This window comes from Triturus cristatus, chromosome 2_1, assembly GCF_964204655.1.
Source record: "Triturus cristatus chromosome 2_1, aTriCri1.1, whole genome shotgun sequence".
Taxonomy (NCBI): Eukaryota; Metazoa; Chordata; class Amphibia; order Caudata; family Salamandridae; genus Triturus; species Triturus cristatus.
In genome coordinates, this window is record NC_140581.1 from 501320884 (window position 1) to 501343005 (window position 22122).

At 45.9% G+C, this 22122-nt stretch overlaps 1 protein-coding gene across 4 annotated transcripts in view; it reads left to right on the forward strand.

The window, feature by feature from the left end:
- The window catches only part of LOC146865549 (baculoviral IAP repeat-containing protein 1-like), an 851823-nt gene that overhangs the window by 763900 nt on the left and 65801 nt on the right, over nt 1-22122 (forward strand). For 2 of the 4 annotated variants that reach the window (XM_085632363.1, XM_085632364.1), the window contains one exon: nt 8261-8425. In XM_085632363.1, coding sequence (XP_085488489.1) covers nt 8261-8425 — 165 coding nt within the window. Of the gene's footprint in view, nt 1-8260; nt 9377-22122 lie in introns of those variants that run through there. The other 2 variants (XM_085632365.1, XM_085632366.1) reach the window with 1 other exon arrangement.

The following is a 22122-nucleotide window of genomic DNA, read 5'->3' on the forward strand; positions in this document are numbered from 1 at the left end:
ACATCAGAGCTCCTGGCCACTTATGCGCCATCTTAGGGTCAGGCATTTAAATCCAGGGCTCGGAGATTAAAGCAGACAACACGTCTATACAAAAGGGAAAAAAATGTATCTTACCTTCATAGTTTTAAGTTCAGGCCCCTGCGCATTCAGTGCACATTGTCTCAATTGCCGCCAAAGAGTCCCAGCATGGCGCATCCTCGCACTGCTAATACATACCCCGTTCATCTCAATGGAGCCGTGATCAAGTACAGGGCATCAGCGCACTCCTCAGATCTCCCGACAGAAAGTAAGTCAAGGTCAGTGCCTGTCACTGCGCTGGTGCTCTGCTGCCTCTACTGCAGTTCCAGGTTGGGCCCAGGGCTCAGGTCGCATCCGCCATTTTCCCCGCTGGGCCGTACGGCTCGCCTCACTGTTTCTCGGCCTCTCTGCTCTACCTGGTGGTCGAGGAGCAGCAGAAGGGTTTCTGTTGTATTCCGCTAGCACACCATCCTACATTATAGTAAGCTTGATCAGTGGATGTGTGCCAAGAAGCTCCAATTTGCATGGTTATACGCGGAGCCTACGCTGAACGCGTTCACATTGCCGTTATGGTCGGCAACACCCCCAGCATTCCGTTTTTAACACATTCCTCACCTCCTTCTCAAGTGGATTCCTAATCCACCTCTTAATAAAGTTGCCACGTGTTCTAAGAGCCACCATTCCGCACTTCTAAGGGTGCTTAATATTATGGGATTAGAACATTCCTTCCCCTAAGGGGTTTCCAACACTATCCTTGGATGTAGAAGAAATAACATCCTTAGCAAAGAGGTCATCACCCCCATGGTCCTCCTGTTTGTTTGAGGTCACGCACATATTCATCATAAAATTCTTCATCATCTTTCTGATATTCATTTTCCAAAAACTCAACATCTTTACTATCCTTCTCTTGTGTGCCGCTCTGGACACCCGTTGCTTATGTGCCACATAGCACAGCTTTCCTTTTAGGTAGTATGCCGCTCAGGGCACCACTCCCTTTCAAGGTGCTAAGACCTCCCACTCTCTATAAGAGTATGTGCCATTTTTCATGGTGCTTGGTCTTTCTTTTCTTCTTTCCTTTCTTTTCTCCAGTACCAAAGTCGCCCTCTGATAAGGGCCAATATTCAGTATTAGATCCCCTTTTACTCTTCTTTTTTTGCATTACTTTGTCAATGGTCTCTCGCATACAGCTTCTCATTTCGTGCTGTATAAGCTTTTAAATAATTTCTTCATAAATTTTACCCTCAGGGATCTCAGGTGACTCTTTACCTTTCTCTGGCATACTGATAAAATATCAATACCAGAATAATACCAGTATCAGAATGATATCCAAAGGCAATAACCCCAGTTCAGCTTGCAAACCTCTACTAGCCTATGGCCGTCAAATTACCTCAGCTGTGAAGAAAGATACTGTAACTGTCAACTGACACTGTGACTTCATTCCAGATACAACGATCAGCAGTGTAATAGTAGTAATAAGTAATAGGGCCTAGCCCAAAGCAATATGGTCCTCAAATCTTGCGTGGGCTCGGCCTCACACCATTGCTCTAAGTTTTCCTTGAATACGCTGATCTCTGCCTGACACGTTGGAAGGCCGACTAGTGTCCAGCAGGCTTCGGTGATAATGAACTGCTCTGGTATGCGAAGCTCTATCAGATGCGTCAGAAGACTGACTCGTCCCGCAGGCTTCGGTGATTGTGCACTCCAGTCCGGAGCCTGGATTCAGCTCGAGCGAGGCTGGGGAGTCGGTTGCAGAGGCCCACTTAGCAAGGGTTTATCAGCAGCAGCCAAGTAAACGCATCTTGTTGAGGTGCGCTATTGAAACCGTCAGGAGTCAAGTAAGCAATAGGCTAAGTAGGAGAAAGGGCAATGTCACATCAGGGGTAAATTAATTGGCCTAACGGCTAGGGTGGTCGACCTCAAATCTGGGGAACCGGGTTCGAGTTTCAGCAAGAATACGCAACATCCTGTGATTCTGGGCAAATCACTTAATCTCCCCGTGTCTAACAACAATGAATGTGCCCTCATGTAACGCAACTGGTGCTCGTGTAAAGCGAGCTGATACCCGATACCTTCAAGTCAAGTTCGCCGCTATATAAACCTCCATAAAAAAAAGACAACAGAAATGTACCTACCAGCCCAATATCGTGAATTGTGAAAAAGAAATGTCCTAAAAATCAAGGCATAACATCTTCAAAGGTAATTAAGGGAGCCTTCAAAGGAGAAACCACAACAAACACCTTGATAAATAACTAACATACCAGTTTTTTTTAGTGAATTATATATAATTTGGCAGAAAACTTGACTTTGGTACCTAGATTGTGCTTTTTGTGATTTGGTGTAAATCGGTTTAAAAGTTTTTGAGATATTAAGGTTTAAAAATATTTGTATATCTGGAAACTTGGGTTTACAAAAGTAGTTTTCCAGTTGGCCCAGGGAGCTTTTTTTTCCTGGGGCAAATTCACTCCAGTGGGAGTCTGACTCCCACAGGAGCAATCACTCTGATGGGTTGCCATCAACATGAGAAAAATGTTGCTGGCAGCCATTACATGACTCGGGGACTTGGTCCCCTGCCCTAAAGTTTAGAGAAAAAAAAGATATAACAGGGCAAGGTAAGGAGACAAGCCCCATTAAGGGGGCCTAGACGGACCCCCCAGCCCCCCGGGCCACAAGTTTTAACAAATCTGTATTTTTTTGCAATCATACGTAACTACGACAAGCTCATAAAAAAAAGAAAATGGTGGCCCAGGCCACATTGTATAATTAAGGAGAGATACCGTGTGTCCTCCCCTCCTCAAGCCATTTTTAACTCTGGAGACCCTATCCCCTTGGTCCACATTAATTAATATGGGGAGGGGGCATGTGGCCCCCACTCCCTGAGGCCTAACCGGTCCCGGGGACCCCAACCCCGGGCCAATTTCATTCATATTGGGAGGAGAGCAAACACCCCCCCTCCGCAAGCCGTACTTGACTTCGGGACCCCATCCCCCAGGGACCAACTTAATAAATACAGGGAAGGGCGTGAGTGGCGCCCTTCCCCTACCCGTATTTGGCCCTGGAGACCCCATCCACCATGCCCAAAGTATTGATTAAGGAGAGGAGATCGCGTGGCCCCCATCCCAGAGCCGTTAATGGCCCAATGACTCCATGTTCAGGGCCGGCTCACTTGCTGTGTCCTGGGGAGCTCACAACTAAGATACACCTGTTTTCCTAACTGCATGGGCAGGTAAACATGTGTTTGACCTTGTATTACTGTTCTGCGAATTTCCATTGGAAGCCATTTAATTGTTTTCGTGAGAGCTCTTAAAAGAGCAAAACATGTTCCCGCCAATTTCCTGGCCTGTGTTGCCATGGTAAGGTCCTTATCAAGGAATACTACCAGGCTCTTAACTTCCTATTTTGGAGAGTGGCGATCGCCCAGGCATGAGGACCAGGAAATATTCTTCCAGGGATAGGCATTGTTCTCGACCAACATAACTGCTGTCTTGTTGCCATGCAGTTTAAGGCGGCTATTGCACATCCACGTGTGTACCTGTTCCATACAGTCTGCTAAATTTACCTCAGTTTGTCCGATGTTAGAAGCAAGAGAGATGGCAATGTAGGTGGTGTCAGCGTATAAGACCATCATAAATCCCGCTGAGCAAATGATGTCTGCTATGGAGCACATATATAAATTAAAAAGAGTAGGCATGAAGGACGAGTCCTAAGGTACTCCGCATTTAAGCTGATGGACCTCTGACCAGCAGGGTCCCTCCCTGACCTGGAAACTTCTATTTTCCAAAAAGGAGATCAACCAGCTAAGTACTTTGTCTGTAATTCCTAGCGCATCCAGCCTACTTCGCAGAATCGAGTTGGAAACAGTGCCAAAGGCTACCCTATAATCCAAGAGAACGCGTGCAGCTGAGCCACCTTGATCCAGTATTCTCCTAAGATCTTCCATAGCTACTTGGAGAGCTGTCTCAATGCCATATACTGGTCTAAATCCAGTTTGAGTTAGATGTAAAAGATTATGAGATTCCAAGAAATTGGTCAGCTGGCTAGTGACCAACCTCTCTAAAGTATTGCTTGCACCAGGGAGCAGAGATATAGGTCTGTAATTCTCTGCCTTGTTGGGGTCCAAGGAGGGTTTCTTCAGCAGTGGACTAATGACTGCATGCTTCCAATGGTCGGGTACCTGTCCTTTTTCCAAAGAGAGATAGTATAGGTTGGTCAAGGTAGATAAAATGATATCACCTCCTTTCAGCAGGATGTCTATGGGGCCATGGTTTAGGTGGGATTTAGATTTAACTGTCTTTGCTACCTCCCCAATAGCATTACTATTTAGTTGAGGAAATATACAGAAGGTAGTAGTGTCTATTCTAACTATATTGTGGCCTTTAGTGATTTAATCCAGCTCCTGATCAGAGTGGCTGCCCAGAAAATCATAAATATGGCTGACTTTGCTAACAAAATAGTGAGCAAGCTCTTCATATCATTTTCGGGGGGGGGGGGGGAGGTTGGGGGGGAGGCCTTGCCCTATGATTTTGGGGTTCAAGAAGGAATTCACTATTGTGTAAATTTTCTTAGAGGTCTGTGGGGACCGTGTGATTCTGTCAGCAATGGTTGTTAGCCTAGCTTTTCTAATAGCATACTGATAATTTGTTCATAGCTTTTTTATAAATGTCCTTTTTGCCATCAAAGTTTTGCCTCGAATTCCTTTCTTCCCTCTTACATATTTTCTTTAATTCTCAGATTTCGGGTATAAACCAGGTGACATTTGATCTAGTGTGATGAGACTTTGACATTTTCCTTGGAATCTGACTCTCCAAAGATGATTCGACCTAGTCATCAAATGCCCTATAGACAGCGTTGACATCGCCGTCTTGTGGATACACTAAAGCCTGTAGAAATGTTGTTCACTGCGAAATGTTAATTTTAGACCATTGCCTGGTCAAGATGAGGCAAGGCATATTAGGCTTAGTCCTGCCTATCTTATTGTTCACAAATTCAATCAGTAGATGGTCTGACCAGAGCACAGGTCATGAATTGCTTACCAGTATATGGGCCAGGTTAGAAAAAATAGGATCCAGTATATGTGCTTTACAATGAGTTGGAAGCGCGACTAGATGTTCAAGTTAAATCGCAAATAAGTCATTTAGCAGATTACGCGACTGACTCCAAGTAATATTTTCTAGATGTATATTAAGGTCCCCCAGAAAAGCAAAATTTGCAGTTTGGAGACTATAAAGTGCTATGATGTGCTGCAAAAAATCCGCAGCCGGCCCTGGGGGCCTGTAAAGAAGAAACCCTGAAAATGAGAAAGAATGCGAGAGCTTAATAGAAAACAGCAGACTCTCACATATTGTCACAAATGCCGGGGCAACTCTACAAATGATAGCAACCGCCCCCCTTTCTTATCAACTCAGTCACTTCTAGCAATTGCATAGCCTGAGTGAAGAGCGATTGCAAGATCTGGCCTGCTGTTCGCGTGGAGCCATGTCTCAGTGAGGAGAAGGGTGGCTGGTTATTGGTCCTCCAACAATGTAAGTATTTCCTCACAATGTTTGGGCAGTGACCTACAGTTTATGAGAAACATGGTCCTAAGGGTATAGACTGGTGTAGCATACCTTTTTTATCCATCTGAACCCTTGCTTGTGGGTTCTCAGTGACGGGTGGACACACCTTAGGTCTGTCAGGAATGCCAAACCAGTGTCCACACACTTGCCACTTACTGGGCCAGGTATCTGGCTCCATTGCCTGTTGGCAAGATTTCCCAGATCTTTAATTGAGGTTTTTTCGGGTGTTGGCGCTGTAATACCTCTTCACTGGGTGACAAGGGGCAGCGGTTCTAGCCCCTACCTCCGGCAGGCCATAGACGGGGGCTGACGGGCTTGCCTTCTGCGTACCAGTGACGCGTCCATGCACCTGGCCATATTAAATAGAGTGCCAGTCGCAATGCAAGAGACCAGAACATCAACCAATATGGCACCTACTTCCGTGCCTGGGGCTGGCTCTGAACACGGCCACAGATGCCCATGCACTATTCTAAAGTACTAACCGTGCGTGTGTGTGTGTGTGTAAAGGAATAAATTAAGAACGCTGAAACACTAAAAATGCAGTCCCCAAGAAACATCCCCTTTTGCAGTTTTCCGACAAACACTTGTGCTCCTGTTGTCTCCATGCCCGCCCACCTGGCCGCATTAAATAGAGTGTCAGTCGTGACACAAGAGCTTAGAATGCGGACCAAAACGGCACCTACTTCTGTACTACATGATGGCTCTGAACACTGCCACTGATGCCCCAAGCACTATTCTAAATTGCTAATCTGGTGTGCATATAGCAATACATTTAAAGTGCTAAAAATACAAGCATAGGTTAACAACCAAAAGGAGATATTTACGGCAACATGTATTTTTTTTCAAAGCATTTGCTAATTACAGGAAAGATAACATCTCTCTGCATGTTTCTACACTTAATGAGCTACAGCATTGTTTAACTTATTAAATTGATCTAATATATTTTTTAAACAAAGTACTAAGGGCCAGATGTACGACCAAGGAATTTGCGACTTGCAAATTGCATCGCCATAGCGACTTTCACTTTGCGAATCATAACTGGTATGTACTACAGGGTCTGTAACAATGATTGTGATTCCCAATGGGGTCGCAAAATGCGAGCCTCATTAATATTTATGAGGCACTCGCAATTTGCGACCCCATTGGAATGGCTGGGCTTCCCAGGGATGGTGGCCTGCTGGGCTCAGCAGACCTCCATATCTGGGGCTGCTTTTTAATAAAGCATTTTATTTTTTAAATGCAGCCCGTTTTCCTTAAAGGAAATCGGGATGCATTTAAAAAACAAAAAAATGAAATGTAACCGTTTCATTTTTTAAGGGCAGGTAGTGGTCCCTAGGATCACTGCCTGCCCCTAAAAAATATTTTCCCCTGCATTTGCAAAGGGGGAGGGGTCCACTGGGGACCCCATCCCATTTGTGACTACATTACCACCCTCTTGAGGAGGGTGGTAAATTGCGAGTGTTTTGCGACCGTAATTGCGGTCGCAAAACATTCTTACATGGCTTGTGAGTCGCTATTAGAAAGGGAACGCCCATTCCTAATAGCGAGTCGCAAAACCTATTTTGCGAGTCACAAATAAATTGCGACTCGCTAAATAGGCTTTGTGCATGGCCCTATAGGTTTTTGTATGCACAAACGGGTCGCAAACCTGTTTGCGCTTTCAAAAACGGATCGTACATCTGGCCCTGACCTCTTGTTTTTTTTATTTTGCAAAACAGATTCTGCCTTTATATATCATGACTTTAATCATACTTTGCCTTTCATTTGAAAATGCAAGACACCAAGCAGCAGGTATGCTAACATTTGATGCAACGCAGTGCACCAAGGCAACTTGCTATGCTACATTGTGTGAAAGGGACACATCAGAAATGCACCCTATTTACAAAAATATGGCATATTTCGGCTGCCTTCTTATGCTGGCACACTGTGTGCTGCTTAGTGCCAAGACAAGCAACCTTGCACCATGGGACACCTTCCTTCACAAAAACAACCCTTAAGGGCATTTTACTTCATAGAAAAAGAAGGTAACTAGGGGATGTAACAATATTTTTCCTCATTACGCCTGAGTCTGGGAGGCGTACCAATCTGACACATTCCCAAGTTTACAACAGTTTGAAAATCTGGGCATGCACCTAAACCCATGGGTGGATGCGTGGGAACGCCCACACTCTACCCTTGGGATGCCTCCTTGACGCACGGTAATGCAAGGCAGCGAAATGCACTGCCTTACGTTACCTTGGATTTACTAAACCACGCTTAGCCCAGGAGCATAGCTTTGTAGATCACAGTTAAGGGCTTGCATTGCTTTGCAATGCCTTGCGTGATGTAAGAGCAACGCAAGCCCTTAGTAAATCTGGCCGTAATGATTAAACAGGTTGTGTGATGGTTTGACCTTGTATTTTAAGGAATATTGTTCCATCTTCCATACATCATAAAGTTATTGAAAGTCACCTCGGAGTTCGATGACCTTATAAAGGAAGTCACCCTTTACCCTCATTCCTATAAATGGTTGCAGAAAACCTCGTTGACTTGCGATTTCCTTATAATGCAGGGGAGGGGATTCTTTAACCAATCTATGTTTCACCCATATATATTGTGCTATGTACATACTTCTTTTGTGTGTGTGTGTGTGTGTGTGTGTGTGTGTGCATGCACGTGTGTGTAAATCTAAAACACTCTTTATCTTACAGCGCATGCACTGGGTTGCTTAGTTCATCTGGAAGAACTTGAGATTCCCTTTGGGAAAGGAATAAAGCAAGTAGCAACAGTCATCATCCAGCAACTCCGGCGACTTCCCTCTCTGCGCATTTTGAAATTCCATTACAATTTAACTGATGAAAGTGTGACACAACTTGGTACGTTATTTCCCTTTTCTTTTTTTAAAACATGTCTTCTGTTACAGTCTGACTGCAGGAAATAGTGGCCTTGCTACATTAATTATGAGAAAAATTAATGTTACTGTTCACTTCATGGTAATCAATAAAGGGTTCTGGCCCTTAATCAGTAAGGCTGGACCAATCTATAATCAATACAACAAAACAACTGCCAATACTGATGACTATACAACACTTCGCTCTTTAGCAATCACACGTGACTCTCATTGTGATTGAAAAAATAAATCAGTGTTTTATTTTTCTCTTTGTATGTTTTAATCTTTTCAAAGGAATTATTTCAAGAAGAACCAGTTCATGTTATTATTTCCATGAGCATTTCAATCATTTTTAGAACCACAAGAGACAATACAACCATCTAACACATACTTTTTACAATTACAAATTTAACAATACATTACATTGCACAATTAAAAGCATTTTTACTGGATGTGAGCAAGCTCAGATTCCATCAAACACTAGAAAAGGAAAGAAAAGAAATGAAAGAAACCCAAGGGAAAGGCTAAAAAGGTACACCACAATAGTAATATAGGATGTAACACAGACCCAGGGAAAAAGCTGGCCAAACAGTTAGGTATTCAGGTCATATGAAACTCAAATGCATTGATTGTCATAATATACTGTAGACCTGATACTCAAAATTTATCAAGTATACTTGTTTGGACACAAGCAACTGGTCAACGCGTTTCAAACCCTGTTGTATTTTAAGGGTTATCCTCAGGACCTGGAAAGTGAGCTAAAAAACAAAAAAGAAAAAGTTGCGCGTGTTACCATCAACTCAAATTCATCTGCAAGCACTCCAACATGCCTTAGAATTTTAAGATTCTACCAATTTACCTTGTGTAATCTTTCTTGGCTCCAGCTATGCCACTCAGTGCTCTCACACATTACAACGTCACTACAAGCGTCACTATCTGAACCAAAAAAGAAGAGAAAGAAAAATAGGGGCATTTAGTTCATAAGCCTCCTCGTTCGCCAGGAACGGTAAAGAAGACAGCTTCATTTTGACTTACTAGAAAGTGGCTACTGGACCTCTGACAATGTTTTAAGCAGAGACGACACAGTCAGGCTCAGGCGACCGTCCTTGTTTGGGGAGAAGAGAAGAGAAAAGAGAGCGCGCACTCAAGTCAGCTTGAGATCTACTTATGATTAATCAAAACCAAATTATATCAACACAGGGATGTCAATATCCACTGCCAATGCCTTAAACTGGCAGTCGCACAAACTAGAACTCCAGGTGGATCTGATGCAAACTCTTGCACATATAATAACCAGCATGGACTCAAAAATTATGAACCTGGAAGCCACGCTAACTGCGTACCTCTAGGCTGTCGGGACCAAAACCTACACCTGACCTCCAAAAGTGAATAAGCTTTGCACACTCTTTGCACACGAACTTTCAATCCTTATATTAATACAAAAGGAGAAGTTAAAGCGATGTACCACGTCACTGGACCACCTGCTTCAGGTGAGAACAGCATTACTGAAGGTTCTACACCTTACACAAGCCCCAGTGGCCCCGGGGATGCTGGGACTCTGTTGGAAGCAGCAATTCAGTCCTTTACGAATTTCAGTTCGGCCAAAAACAACAGTACGAATGGAGCGGAAAGGGGTACTTTGACAAATTCTCTCCTCTCGACTGTAACCCAGCTGACGCTCAAACCCCTAGCAGAAGGCACAAGAAAAGGATCAGGATGAAAAATCCAAAAGGGTTAGCAGCTTTGGTGCATGCTTTAAACGTAGCCCCCAAGACCCACTATAATGTCCTCCTCTACCCCAGCCAAAACTGTTTCCAATTTTTTGGGAGACTCAAAACCTATCACCTCCCCAGCTGGGGAGTACCACTCCCTCTTCAAATGTTGACTCACATTCTGTTACCAATTTAGCTTCTAGCACCCGTAGCACCCATGATAATGACCCTGTTCACCCAAAACTGGTCCCAATTTTTCGGGAGACCCAAAATACTTCATCCCAGCCGGGGAGTACCACTTCTTTGGCAAATTATGTCTCACAGGTACTGGCAATCCAGAACAGAGAAGGTATGGCCAACCGCAGATCAAGCACTACGTGCCTTACCCAAGATTCCTCTTATGAAACTCACAAATAGAACTATCCCAAATGGTGGCACTCAACCTGAACCAAGACGACTCGCGTTTACCATCAAAACTTGTTTTCACGCCATCATACATATGTAGAGGTCAAAATTACTTTGAATAGGGCAACCATACTCCACCTCTTGCATCATATATCAATTTTTGACCATTATCTGAGTAAAGTCATTATTAGAATTCAATTCGATACATCCCCTTAACTTCCAAACATAAAATCCACAATATTTATCACCATGCTTGTAAGAAAACAGGACTTTTTGCAGAGGTCCCCCAACTTTTTTCCCCCATTTGGACTACAAGGTGCTGCTTTTTGACTCTGGCAGTGCACTGAAGCCTGCTAATGAAGCTCCAGTGCTAGTGCTCTTACCATAAAACTGATCTAGTAATTGGCAACCCCAAATGACAAGAACTTTACCCCTGTATAAGTCCATATTATATGGTACAAGTTATATCTAGTACATGAGTGGTAAAGGGGTCTCCAGTGCTTGCAGCACTGTTTGTGCAATCCTGAGTTATCCGAGTAAAATACAGACAGAAGGCCTGCCATTGCAGGCTGCAGGAACAGTGCCATTTGCCATTTGCCGTGTGTGGCAAAGTCAATGTACTTGTTTAGGTATATGTCAGTCACCCCTAAAGAAGGCCTCCTAAGCCCAGGAGGCAGGGTACAGGCATGCAAGTGCAGGCTTATATGTCTCTATAGTGGCCTTTTACATTAAAGTACACTATAAGTGATGGGTGGTCCATAGGATACCATGGCAAACCCGGGGTTGCTAGCTCCATTATGGTACCACCTAATTATTCTGAGTTTGGTATCAAACAACATGCCTTCTCACCCCTGACAGGAATCTTGTTTCAAGAACGATGTGGCATGCACCCAGGTGTCTACCTTAGAGGTTGCCCACCTGGTTGCCCCAGCTTATTTGTTGCCGGCTGGCAGCCTGCGCTTGCTACTGCCAAGACAGGATTCTGATCTCCTGCCAGGCAGTATGATCACTCCCAGGAGTCAGGAACAAAAGCCTGAGCAGGAAGGAAGTCACACTTTCTCCCTCCCTGGAAGGCTAGTGAAGTCAAACATCAAGGCGATGAGCTTCAAAGTCTGCACCTCCTCTGATATGCATCCAGTCTGTCTCCAAGAGGAGTAAACAGCCCTCCCCCTGCCTTAGGCACATTTGCACCCGGGCAGGTAGGAAAATTAGGTATGCAGGAGCTGTACACCCCAGAAGGCTAGCCACAGCTCCAGGGTGAGGTGCCTGGTCTGTGCACCTAAAGACGAATTCTGCCTTCTTTAGAAATGGTAGAAAGGATGGCTTCTATGAAGAAAAAGAGAAGTGACCTACACCCCCAGATGTATGTGGTCGACTCAGGAGCGGAGTAGCTGCAGGGACTAGCAGCCCATTGGCTACTTGCTCCCATACCCCTAACTCTCCTAAATCTAGGATTTTAGGGACACCCCTGACAACAGACTCTCAGTTCTGATCAAACTTGCATCAAAAAGGACAACGAGGGGACCCGTGTCTGAGACAAAAGGACATTGCACAAAGCAAAAGAGGGATACTCTGCATCTGTGACACCTCTCCTGGAACTGCATGAACGAGACTTGTCCTAGGCTAAAGGTCGATTCCCCCAGACAGAGGGACCCCTGTATGAGCCAGAAGCAACCTCGGACTCACGTGGACTAGTGGGACCAGCCCCTGCAAACTGCAGGTAAATCAACAATCCGGAACTGAAGAATCGCTGGCCATCTGGCCCCCTGAGTGATCTCCTAAATCCAGATGATCTAGTGCATTGTGAGAACTGTAGTTCTGCCTTCCATGAAGTTTCAGGCCGCTACAATGTTACCCTGGACCTCCTGACATCGAAGTACCATCTGCTTTATCCAGCACTGCCAAGGCATGTTGGTTTCCAGTCCGGTAACTGACTCCTTAACTTGATGCTGCACCTAGAGGGCTCTCCATTAAACCTTCATATGACAATGTGGTTGTCTTTTTTTGCACTCTGTTCTCAGCAGCACTGTGTAAGTGGTAAAAGCAGCTTTCCCACGGCTCTTATTCAGCTCCAGGTACACCCAGGACAACTCTGCTCCCAGATATAATTGCACTGACTGTTGTGGCCTGGACCTGGGACCTGTACCCCTTTACCCTGCGAAGGAACAATGCAACTCGACCTGCAAGTGACAGATTGTCACTAGTAGTTTTTGTCATCGACCACAATGATAATGTTTCACTGTATTATTTTGCACTGATTTTGTTTTGCTTCTAAAATTCATAACTCCAGTTATAAATGCACTGTTTTGTTTGTTTTGGTGTCCAAATTAAGATAAAAACCCAAGCTAATTTTAAAGGTTGGTGTCGGAGTTCTAGTTGTATCAATTACTTTTCGTCCATGTTGGTACTCTGAAAAGCTTGACACATGTTCTTCTAGTAAAGCCTGACTGTTCATTGCCATTCTACCAGGACTGAGCTAAGTATTTATTAGTGTGAATCCAAAGACCATATTTGTGGTCTGTGAGAGTATTGCATGGTTAGCCTAACCAGCATCACCAAATAATACTCCACCTTCCCAAAACCCTGGACTACTCCTTTGCAAGCGCCCTGCTACTGACGTCCTGTGAAGTTTACACAGTCATAGAACACTCAGAAAGTGACCATCATCCAGCTGTAATACAGTTTGATGTGGGGCACCTTACATGTAAGCAATTAAGCATACTAAGCACCACCAATGTGGAAACAAACAAGTAGGTTAGGAGACTAAAGTGGAGAGAGGCATGTTTGGATTGATTTACCACCTGGAAAGAGGGACTGAAATACTGCCATGTTAGTTTGACCAACTTGCAACAGGGCTGGTCATCAATTACAGACTTAGCTTTTCACAATCTAAAGGGACAAAGAAACCATAGCCCACTAGTTATTAGGAAGCCAAGAGTTAGTAATGCACCATGGTACACCACTGAATTAAAGAAAAGAAAAGCATCCCTCAAAGCTGCCACCAGAAGTTACAATAAGAATAAAACAAACCAGTGTGTGCAGCTGAGCAAACCAAGGAAAGCTCACAGCTCTCTGTTGTGGAATACAAAAGCAAAACACGTGGAATCTGAATGATTACATGTAAATTTTCTTTTAGATCGCAACAATCAGGATACCTTTTTGCTATACATCAACACTTTAAATAATAAATCTATCATTAGAAGGAACAGAGTTCCAATGGTGAAATGCGTCAAACATGACTAAATGTTATAGACAGACTCTGACTCCATGTCTAGCCATAAAGATGTTCACATGTGACAAAATGTAGAGAATGAATATGAGAAGCACTGGTCCAAGGTCTTTAACCAAGCATCTGTCTACAAGGCTATTAAGCCTATGAGAGCCAATGTGGCCCTGGCTCCGAAGGCCTACCACGCACACTGCTTAAGGTATAGACTTCTGGGCTGATTTGCTCACCCCCTTGTATGTGGACTGCTTTCGATCTGCAGAGTTCCAGCAATCTTGGAAGGGGGCTATCCTGTTTCCAATACACAAAAAGGGGAGCAATACCACCTAAGGAAACTACTGGTTAATTGTGCTATTAGATGTTGAGGCCAAAGCCTATGCACAAATCCTATTATGCGACCTTGATGCATGGGCTGTTGAAGCAAATTTAATACCATTCTTTCAGACTGGCTTCACTCAATATTCTTCTACCATCAACAATATCATCGCCCTGTCATATTTGGTGCACTGTGCCTCCCTCCTGTTTCAGAAGCCTCTTTTTGTGTGTTTTGTGGACTACTCTGCAGCTTTTGGTGGTGTTGACCGTAACATGCTTTGGGCCAAATTTTGGGTCTGTGTCAATATGAGCACAGATAATTCTGCAATAAATCAAATCCCAATTACATGGGGACAAAAACAAGGGTGTGTCTTAATCCCTATGTTGTTCAATCTTTGAACTGCTGATGTTGGCGGCTCACTGGTCAAGGCAAATACCATCCCCCCCAAGATCGGTCCCAACAGGCTGCGTGTGATCCAATATACGATGATTTGCATATGCTTCACATCTACAACACTGCTAATAAGTTGGTGGTCAATTCAGGAAAAACAAAAATGATGACGTTGGGCAGTTATGAGAATAAGTCAAAACTAAGAAGGAGACTGGGGAAACTTACTATCTCCCAAACTTCCAGCTATATTTACCTTGGAGTTTGGTTCACTGACACAGGCAAACCCAGCTCACACCTCAAACACATCACCAGGAAGACCCGGGCTGTCACATTTCCTTTCTGCAGCTTAAATTCCCACATATACTCACCATCTTCAGAGGCTATCTTGTGGGTCACACGTGCAAAGTTACTCCCAAACATCTACTAAGGCCAACAGGCCTACCCTAGGAAACTTTCCCTCATACTAGACAAGCTTCAGGGCAACACCTACAAAAGACTGTTTGACCTCCCAAAATATACCTGCCGTTTACCACTTCTCCTGGAGTTTTGGCCTGATCTGGCAGGACTTTAAATGCAAGACCTCCTTTCTTAAATATTACCATGCAATTCCGCAAGCCAAACCAGACACCTTAAAAAAAACTTTTGTTATGTTATTTTATAGCGGCATATAGAGCGCAATGGTTACTCCATTACAGAGTGTCCCCACGCTGAATTCCAATCGAGGCTGAAAACATACTTATGAGATAGAAAGCAGAGAAAAGCTAAGGGAAATTTTTTTTCATAAACAGCCAAGTTTTAAGCTGTTTCCTAAAGATATGTTCTGAAGTCTCTAATCTTAAGCGCGGAGGTACAGAATTTCACTGCTTGGCTGCTAGGTATCGAAAGGAGATACCACCAAAGAGTTTTCTGTTGAATATTGGAATGCAGACCAAACCAGTTCCGGACGATCTCAAACAGCATATAGGGTGATAGGAGTGTATCATAGGGCTAAGATATTGCGGGCCCTTGCCCTGCATTATTCTGTAGCTATAGCACAAAGCTTTAAAGGAGATCCTCTCCTCGATGGGAAGCCAATGGAGAGTCTCCAGGGCATTACCAGTTGGTGAAAATCTGGGCATATTTAACAGCATCCAAGCTGCTGCTGTTTGCACCCGTTGGAGCTTTAATATGCTCTTCTTTGGTGCCCCCAGATATAGAACGTTACAATAGTCCAATCTGGAGGTCACCAGAGCCTGGACCACTGTCTTTTATGGCAGCGTCCGGGATAAGCCCAAGAATTTCTTTCAGCATTTTTAGGATCTCATAGTAGGTACCTGTGAGGGCGAAAAACTGGTCTGAGAAAGAAAGTGTGGAGTCAAACCACTTCACTTTGTGGCTTGGAAGAGGTGGAGACCCTAGCAAACTAGGCCTCTAACTCGATGACCAAATGGAAGGTTGTTTTCCTACCACTAAGATATCTGTTTTACTGGCATTAAGCCTGAGACAGCTGTGTTTCATCCAATTTGCAGTGTCCTCCAGGCAGAGCTTGAAATCCTCTTCCGCCTTGCCATTGTCCTGGGCCAGGGTGAGGATCAGCTGTGTATCATCTGCATATGATACCGTCCGCACCTCATGTTTATCCAACAGGTCAGCCAGTGGTCTCATATACATGTTGAAGAGGATCGGGCTCAGTGCTGAATCCTGCGGAACCTCCTGTTTCAGATGTTGGAAGGACGAGACATATGGTTGAAGAGTAATCTGAAAGATGCGATCCTCTAAAAAACTCGCCAGCCAGCCTAGTACCATACCTCCTATTCCTGCCTGATGTAGTCTGTTAAGTAGCAAGCCAGGATAGACCGTGTGAGAAGCGGAACTTAGGTCAAGCATTATTGGCGCCGCCCTTTGACTTTCGTCAGCAATTTAACGTATTGAGTCTGACACATGAAGTAGCGCAGATTCGGTGCTAAAAAAAGGTTTGAATCCAGATTGTGTCTCGTGGAGGAAGTCATATTTTTCCACAAACTGCATTAATTGCTGGTTGACACTCTTCTCCGCAATTTTAGAAAGGTAGGGTAATAGTGAGATAGGTCTTACGTTTTCAGGTAGTAGTGGATCGAGATTGGTTGCTTGAGTAGAGGGATGATCATAGCATGCTTGTACTCCTTCGGGCCTAAGCCCGTACAGAACAACCAATTCAGAAGCTCCGTTAGCACAGGTGCAATAGCAGTAGTACCTTGTTTCAGGATTGCCGGTGATGCGGGGTCTAAAGGAGAACCAGATTTAAGTATAAGGCTAGACATATCAGTCTTTGCAATCGGTTTCAGATTATGAAACTTACCCGGGGCATCTGGCATCATGAAAGGGGTGAAAGACCATTTGAACGTCCTCGCACTTTCAGGAAAGGAAATATAGATGTTACTCACTTTCTCCAAAAAGGATAAAGCAATTTGGTCGCAACATTCAGAAGATGAAGGAATTTTTGCGGTGGTACGTTCTAAGGAAGTTAGAGACTTAATTACTTGAAAAAGTTCCCTGGTTGAGTTTTTCGAGTTTTCAATTTGAAGGGCATAGTGATTTGCCTGGGCATATCTGAGATCTTTGTGGTAATTCTTTAAGGCTACAAGATAAATTAGTTTATGCTGTGCACTGTACTCTTTGCGCCAAGTGCGTTCTATCTTTTTACAAGATCTCTTAGTTTCTTGGAGAGCCTCGGAAAACCAGGGTGCAGAGGGTTTGGACTGCCTGCTAGTAACAGGTTTAAGTCGTGCTAAGGTATTTAAGGCATGATTGATCCACTCCTTAATCTGTATATTAGATGATGATGGACAGGCTTCGGGAGTTGGTCTATTGAGATTTAAGACCTGCGTCAAGGAAGTGGGAGTGATCCGGGCCCATTTACACGAGCTGTATTTTTGAGACGGTGCCATTTGTGGAGGGGACTCCGTGGACCCAAACGGGGTCACATAGCGGTCTGACCACGCCATTGGGATAGGTTCGGCCCCAAGTAAGGAGTGTGAGTTTGTAAAAATGGGGTCCAAAATATGGCCCAGCACAAGTGTGGGGGCATTCACCCCACACATGTGTGTAAATTCGAATATGCTCAGATTTTCCATAAAATTATTTGAGGTTGTGGTTTCCTTATTTGTGATTGGGCAGTCCTTATTATCTATGTGTATATTAAGGCCCCCCAAAAGTACGAACTTAACATAAAGCACTGCATAGTTCGACATTATGTCTGTTAAACTTTTTACAAATGTCGCAGCTGACCCTGGATAGCGATAGAATAGAAGCCCAGTTAACGTAAGCCGACTGTTCAAGGTTAAGCTGAAAAATGCAGACTCAGAGTTAGCAATATTAACCGATTTCAGCTGGCACCGTAAATCACTTTTAAAAATTATCGCCAGACCTCCACCCCTGAGTGTGGGGTGGTCCAAGCAATGTAGGGCATAACCATGAGGTACTGCATCTAGTATTCTGGGGCTGCGGCTGCTGTCAGCCATGTCTCAGTTAAAAAGAGTGCTACGAAAACAAATGATGGACGGAATGCTGAATAAATCATACATTTACCCCCAGTCAAGAGATCTGGGTTAAACCCATTGTTATTTTGCTCACCATGCCACCCCAATTTAGACATAGCCATATGCAAATCAGTCTTGACCCGGTGCCTCATGGGAACAGTCCAGACCAAACTGCCAAGCCAGGTTCTCCCTGGACCGGAAACAAGCATCCTGGGACCACGTCTGGGCATACCCATCACACTTAGGGTGAAAAGTGCTATGCAAACAAATGATGGACGGAATGCTGAATAAATCATACATTCACCCCCAGTGAAGAGATATGGGTTAAATCCATCGTTCTTTTGCTCACCATGCCACTCCAGTTTGGACCCAGCCATATGCAGCTCAGTCTTGACCATGTGCTTCATTGGAGCAGTCCAGACAGAACTGCCAAGCCAGGTCCTCCCTGGACCGGAAACAAGCATCCTGGGACCGGTTTCTGGGTATTATCCTTCATCAGCCAGGCTAGCTTGAATCCAGTGGCAATGTGAGCAAGGGACCAGTGCGAGAAGGCAGAAACATAAATGGTAATAACTACCATTTTATGTTTATGCTTCTCGCACTTTGAGAAAGCAGAAGTGCCTGGTTGGGTGTGGGCGGTCCTGCTCGAGGACAGGGGGGAGTGGCTTGCCCACTGTTGTGGGTACTAACTGGGGCCGACCAAACAGTCAGTAACCACAACAGTGGGCAAGTCACTCCCCCCTGCCCTCGAGCAGGACCGCCCACTTTCCCTTTTTCTCTATGTAGGCTGCTGCATGCAGCAGCCTACATAGAGAAAATGGCCCGGCTGGGGCACTCTCCAATGCGCCTAACCAATCACAACGCTGCCATTGCAGCGTTGTGATTGGCGGAGGGGAGGGAGGGAGGCTGCCTTTCTTGATGACGAGAGCGGCAGGAATCGAAAACGCAGGATGGCGGGAGTCGGGAGCCATCCAGAAGCGGGACCGTAAGTTTTATTAAATTTTTTTTTTTAATTATACGAACCCCTCCCACCTACCCCATCTGCCCCGCAACGACCCCATTCCCATCCCCCCCACCCGCCCGTCATGCCAGCCGCAACTGCCTACTTGGCTACTACCATATACAGTTCTCTCCCCTCAGGTTTGTGCTCCACTACTAACCATTTGGCTTTCAGGACGCGCAGGAGACTTTTCCCTTTTCTCTATATTTGTTCTTTTCTTATTAACAGAACAGCGATTTTACCTCTGGTGAATCCATCAACCAACTCCGCGTTATTTCTTTGTTAGTTGTCGAAAACTTGCTTTATCACCTCGGCGCAGATAGCTCTTTGTATTCTAATCCCTCTCTCGGAGCGCGTGTTTTTCCCAGGTAAGTTTCCACGCACGCACCTACTGCCCACAGTGTTCCCTTTATTCGTAAATGTGTCTGCATTAAAAGTGGCTATGACTTGAAGCTGTGGCTTTTCTGCCAAGGCTCTTAGTGCCGACCTGCTGCTTCTTGGCACCCGAATCACATAATGTGGCCTGTGTATAGGGCCCTTGAATTCCATCAAGAATGTAATTGCAGGAGGAGGAGCCTAGCGCGCAACCATGATGGACGTGTAGGCACAGGGCTCCCGAGACCCTTGCAGCCTCCCACGTCTATCCTGAGTCTAATCCTGCTATCTTGAAGGAATATTACGGGTGAACCGAAGCTGAGGTGTCTCCTGTTTTCGGAACTTAAATCGGACTTTGGGAACTCGACTTATTCTGTCCTCCAGAAAGAGGCCTGCCCCGCGGCACCGCCCCGGACTCGGGTTGGCACTGTCCCCGAGCTTCAATCGAACAACAACGGTTCCAGGGTCTTGGGCGGGCCCGTCCCCCCCTGGTTTCACTTTCGTTTTTGACTTTCCTCTACGTGTCTGGAGGCGGGCGCTCGCAGTCGCTCTACGTTTGGACCGATCTGTGGCTGTCGAGTGGCATTGACAAAAGGGGCTGTCCATCACTGAGGTGGACTCCCCAGAGAGATCGCTACGCCTAACAGGTTTACTGGATCTGCTCTCCCTGCTGTGTGATGGCGGCCCGGCTGGACGGTGACAAGCAAAAGTCTAGAGCTACCCGGAGAGGTGGCTACGTGCAAACGAACAACATGGACCGTTATGCCCAGCAGAAGGGATCTCCCGGTTCGAGTGGGCTTTCGGATGTGGTCAAGGAGGGCCCGTCACCCTCGGCGGAATTGACACTGCAGGATGTCATGGGTGCCATCGACGCCATGAAGGCTTCGGTCGGCCAGCAATTCGACTCGCTGGCCCACAAGCTGGGCACCGTGTTGATCGATGTCAACTTACTTAGGGCGGACCTTTCGAAAACCAGTGAAAAGGTCAAATCACTCGATCTCACAACATCGGGCCTCAAGACGGATGTCTCTGAACTGCAGACGGAGATCCACAGTTTGCGGGCCCTCAACGACCTCTCTGTTAAGAGACTGGAGGATTTTGAAAGCAGGGCCCGGCGGAATAACGTGCGCATCATCGGTGTGCCGGAGAAGTCGGAGGATGGGCCGGTCGATCTCTTTGTGGAAGATCTGATCGTGAACAAACTAGTGCCGAAAGGCCTCAGCAAATTCTTTACGGTGGAGCGGGCACACAGAGTTCCGGGGGGCCGGCCGAGGCCTGGGGCCCCACCGCGACCTATCATTGCCAGGATCTTCAACTTCAGGGACCGTGACGCAATCCTGCAGGCCTCCCGTGTGAATGGCCCGATGAAGTATGAAAATGTGGACATCAGTTTCTATCCTGATTTTACACAATCGGTACAAAAACGGCGAATGGGATTTCTGATTGTCAAGCGGCGGCTGAGGGACATGGGCTTGAAGTACTCTATGCTTTTTCCGGCCAAGCTACGTATTGAACTGGAGGAACGGACTTATTTTTTCGACCGGCCCGAGGCGGTTGAGGACTGGCTTGACACCTTGCACCGTCGGCCCGGCCGGGAGGAACGAGCTGAAGACGAGGGTGGTGGATCAGCGGATCAAGTGTGAACGAATGACTGGTGGTTCCTAGACAATTTTGTGTTCACCTCCGACTTGAGTTTGATGTATTGTTTTTTCTTCTTTAGGATTGTAACACCCTTCCTTCATCATTGGGAGGCTGCGGGGTATCTGGTGAGATTCTTCCTCCTCGGGGGGGTTTTCTTCTTTCCGTAGAGTAGGTTCATGTTGGGGCGACAGGCACACTGCGAGTTGGGGTGGCTAAATGGTCTTGTGCAGGGGTGCAGGGTGGGGGGGTGTGTAACGGGAGTTGGGGGGGTGGCGGTAGGGGAGTTGCTTTTGGGTGGTGTTTGTTTTGTACCAGGCAACCAGTGTGCTGTTTTTTTATCTCAACGTGGGTGGGGTGACCGTTGTGGTGGAAATGGGGGGTAGGGGATTGCGCATTTTAACATGGAATGTCAATGGTTTAGGGGACCGATTGAAGCGAGGGGTGGTGCTACAATATCTGAAATGTCTCTCTCCTGATGTAGTTCTGTTGCAGGAGACGCATTTGGTGGGACACTCATGCCATGCTATGAATAGACGGGGCTACCGTTTGGTGGCTCACTCTGGTTTTACTACCGGATCCAGAGGGGTGGGTATTTTGGTTCGATCCTCTCTCCCGCTGGAAATTGATGAGGTGATGCACGACGACCGGGGGCGTTAAGTGGTGTTGGTTTGCCGGTGGGAAGGACAGACTTTGTGTTTGGTTTCAGTTTATGTTCCCCCTGGGTTGCAAACCACCACCTTTGCGGATTTGGGAGGGTTGCTGCTTAGGCTCCCGGAGGGCCTTCTGCTGGTAGGTGGCGACTTCAATTCTGTGGTATCTGGTAGAGAGGATCGGCACCCTCCCAGAGATCTCCCCGGGGCGCACTCTTGGCTGGGTGGCTTTATCGACACTATGGAGCTTGTGGACTGTTGGAGATCGATGCATCCGGGGCTCGCCCAATTTACATTTCACTCTGGCGCCCACGGCTCCTTATCTAGATTGGACTATGTGCTGATGCCGGCCGCCCAAGCTCAAATGATCGGGGAGGTCAGGCATCTGGCACGTGGCATCTCTGATCATTCCCCGGTGCTGCTACACTTGGATGTGGTCTTGGGGGCGGGGGGGAGGGTGGCACCGATTAA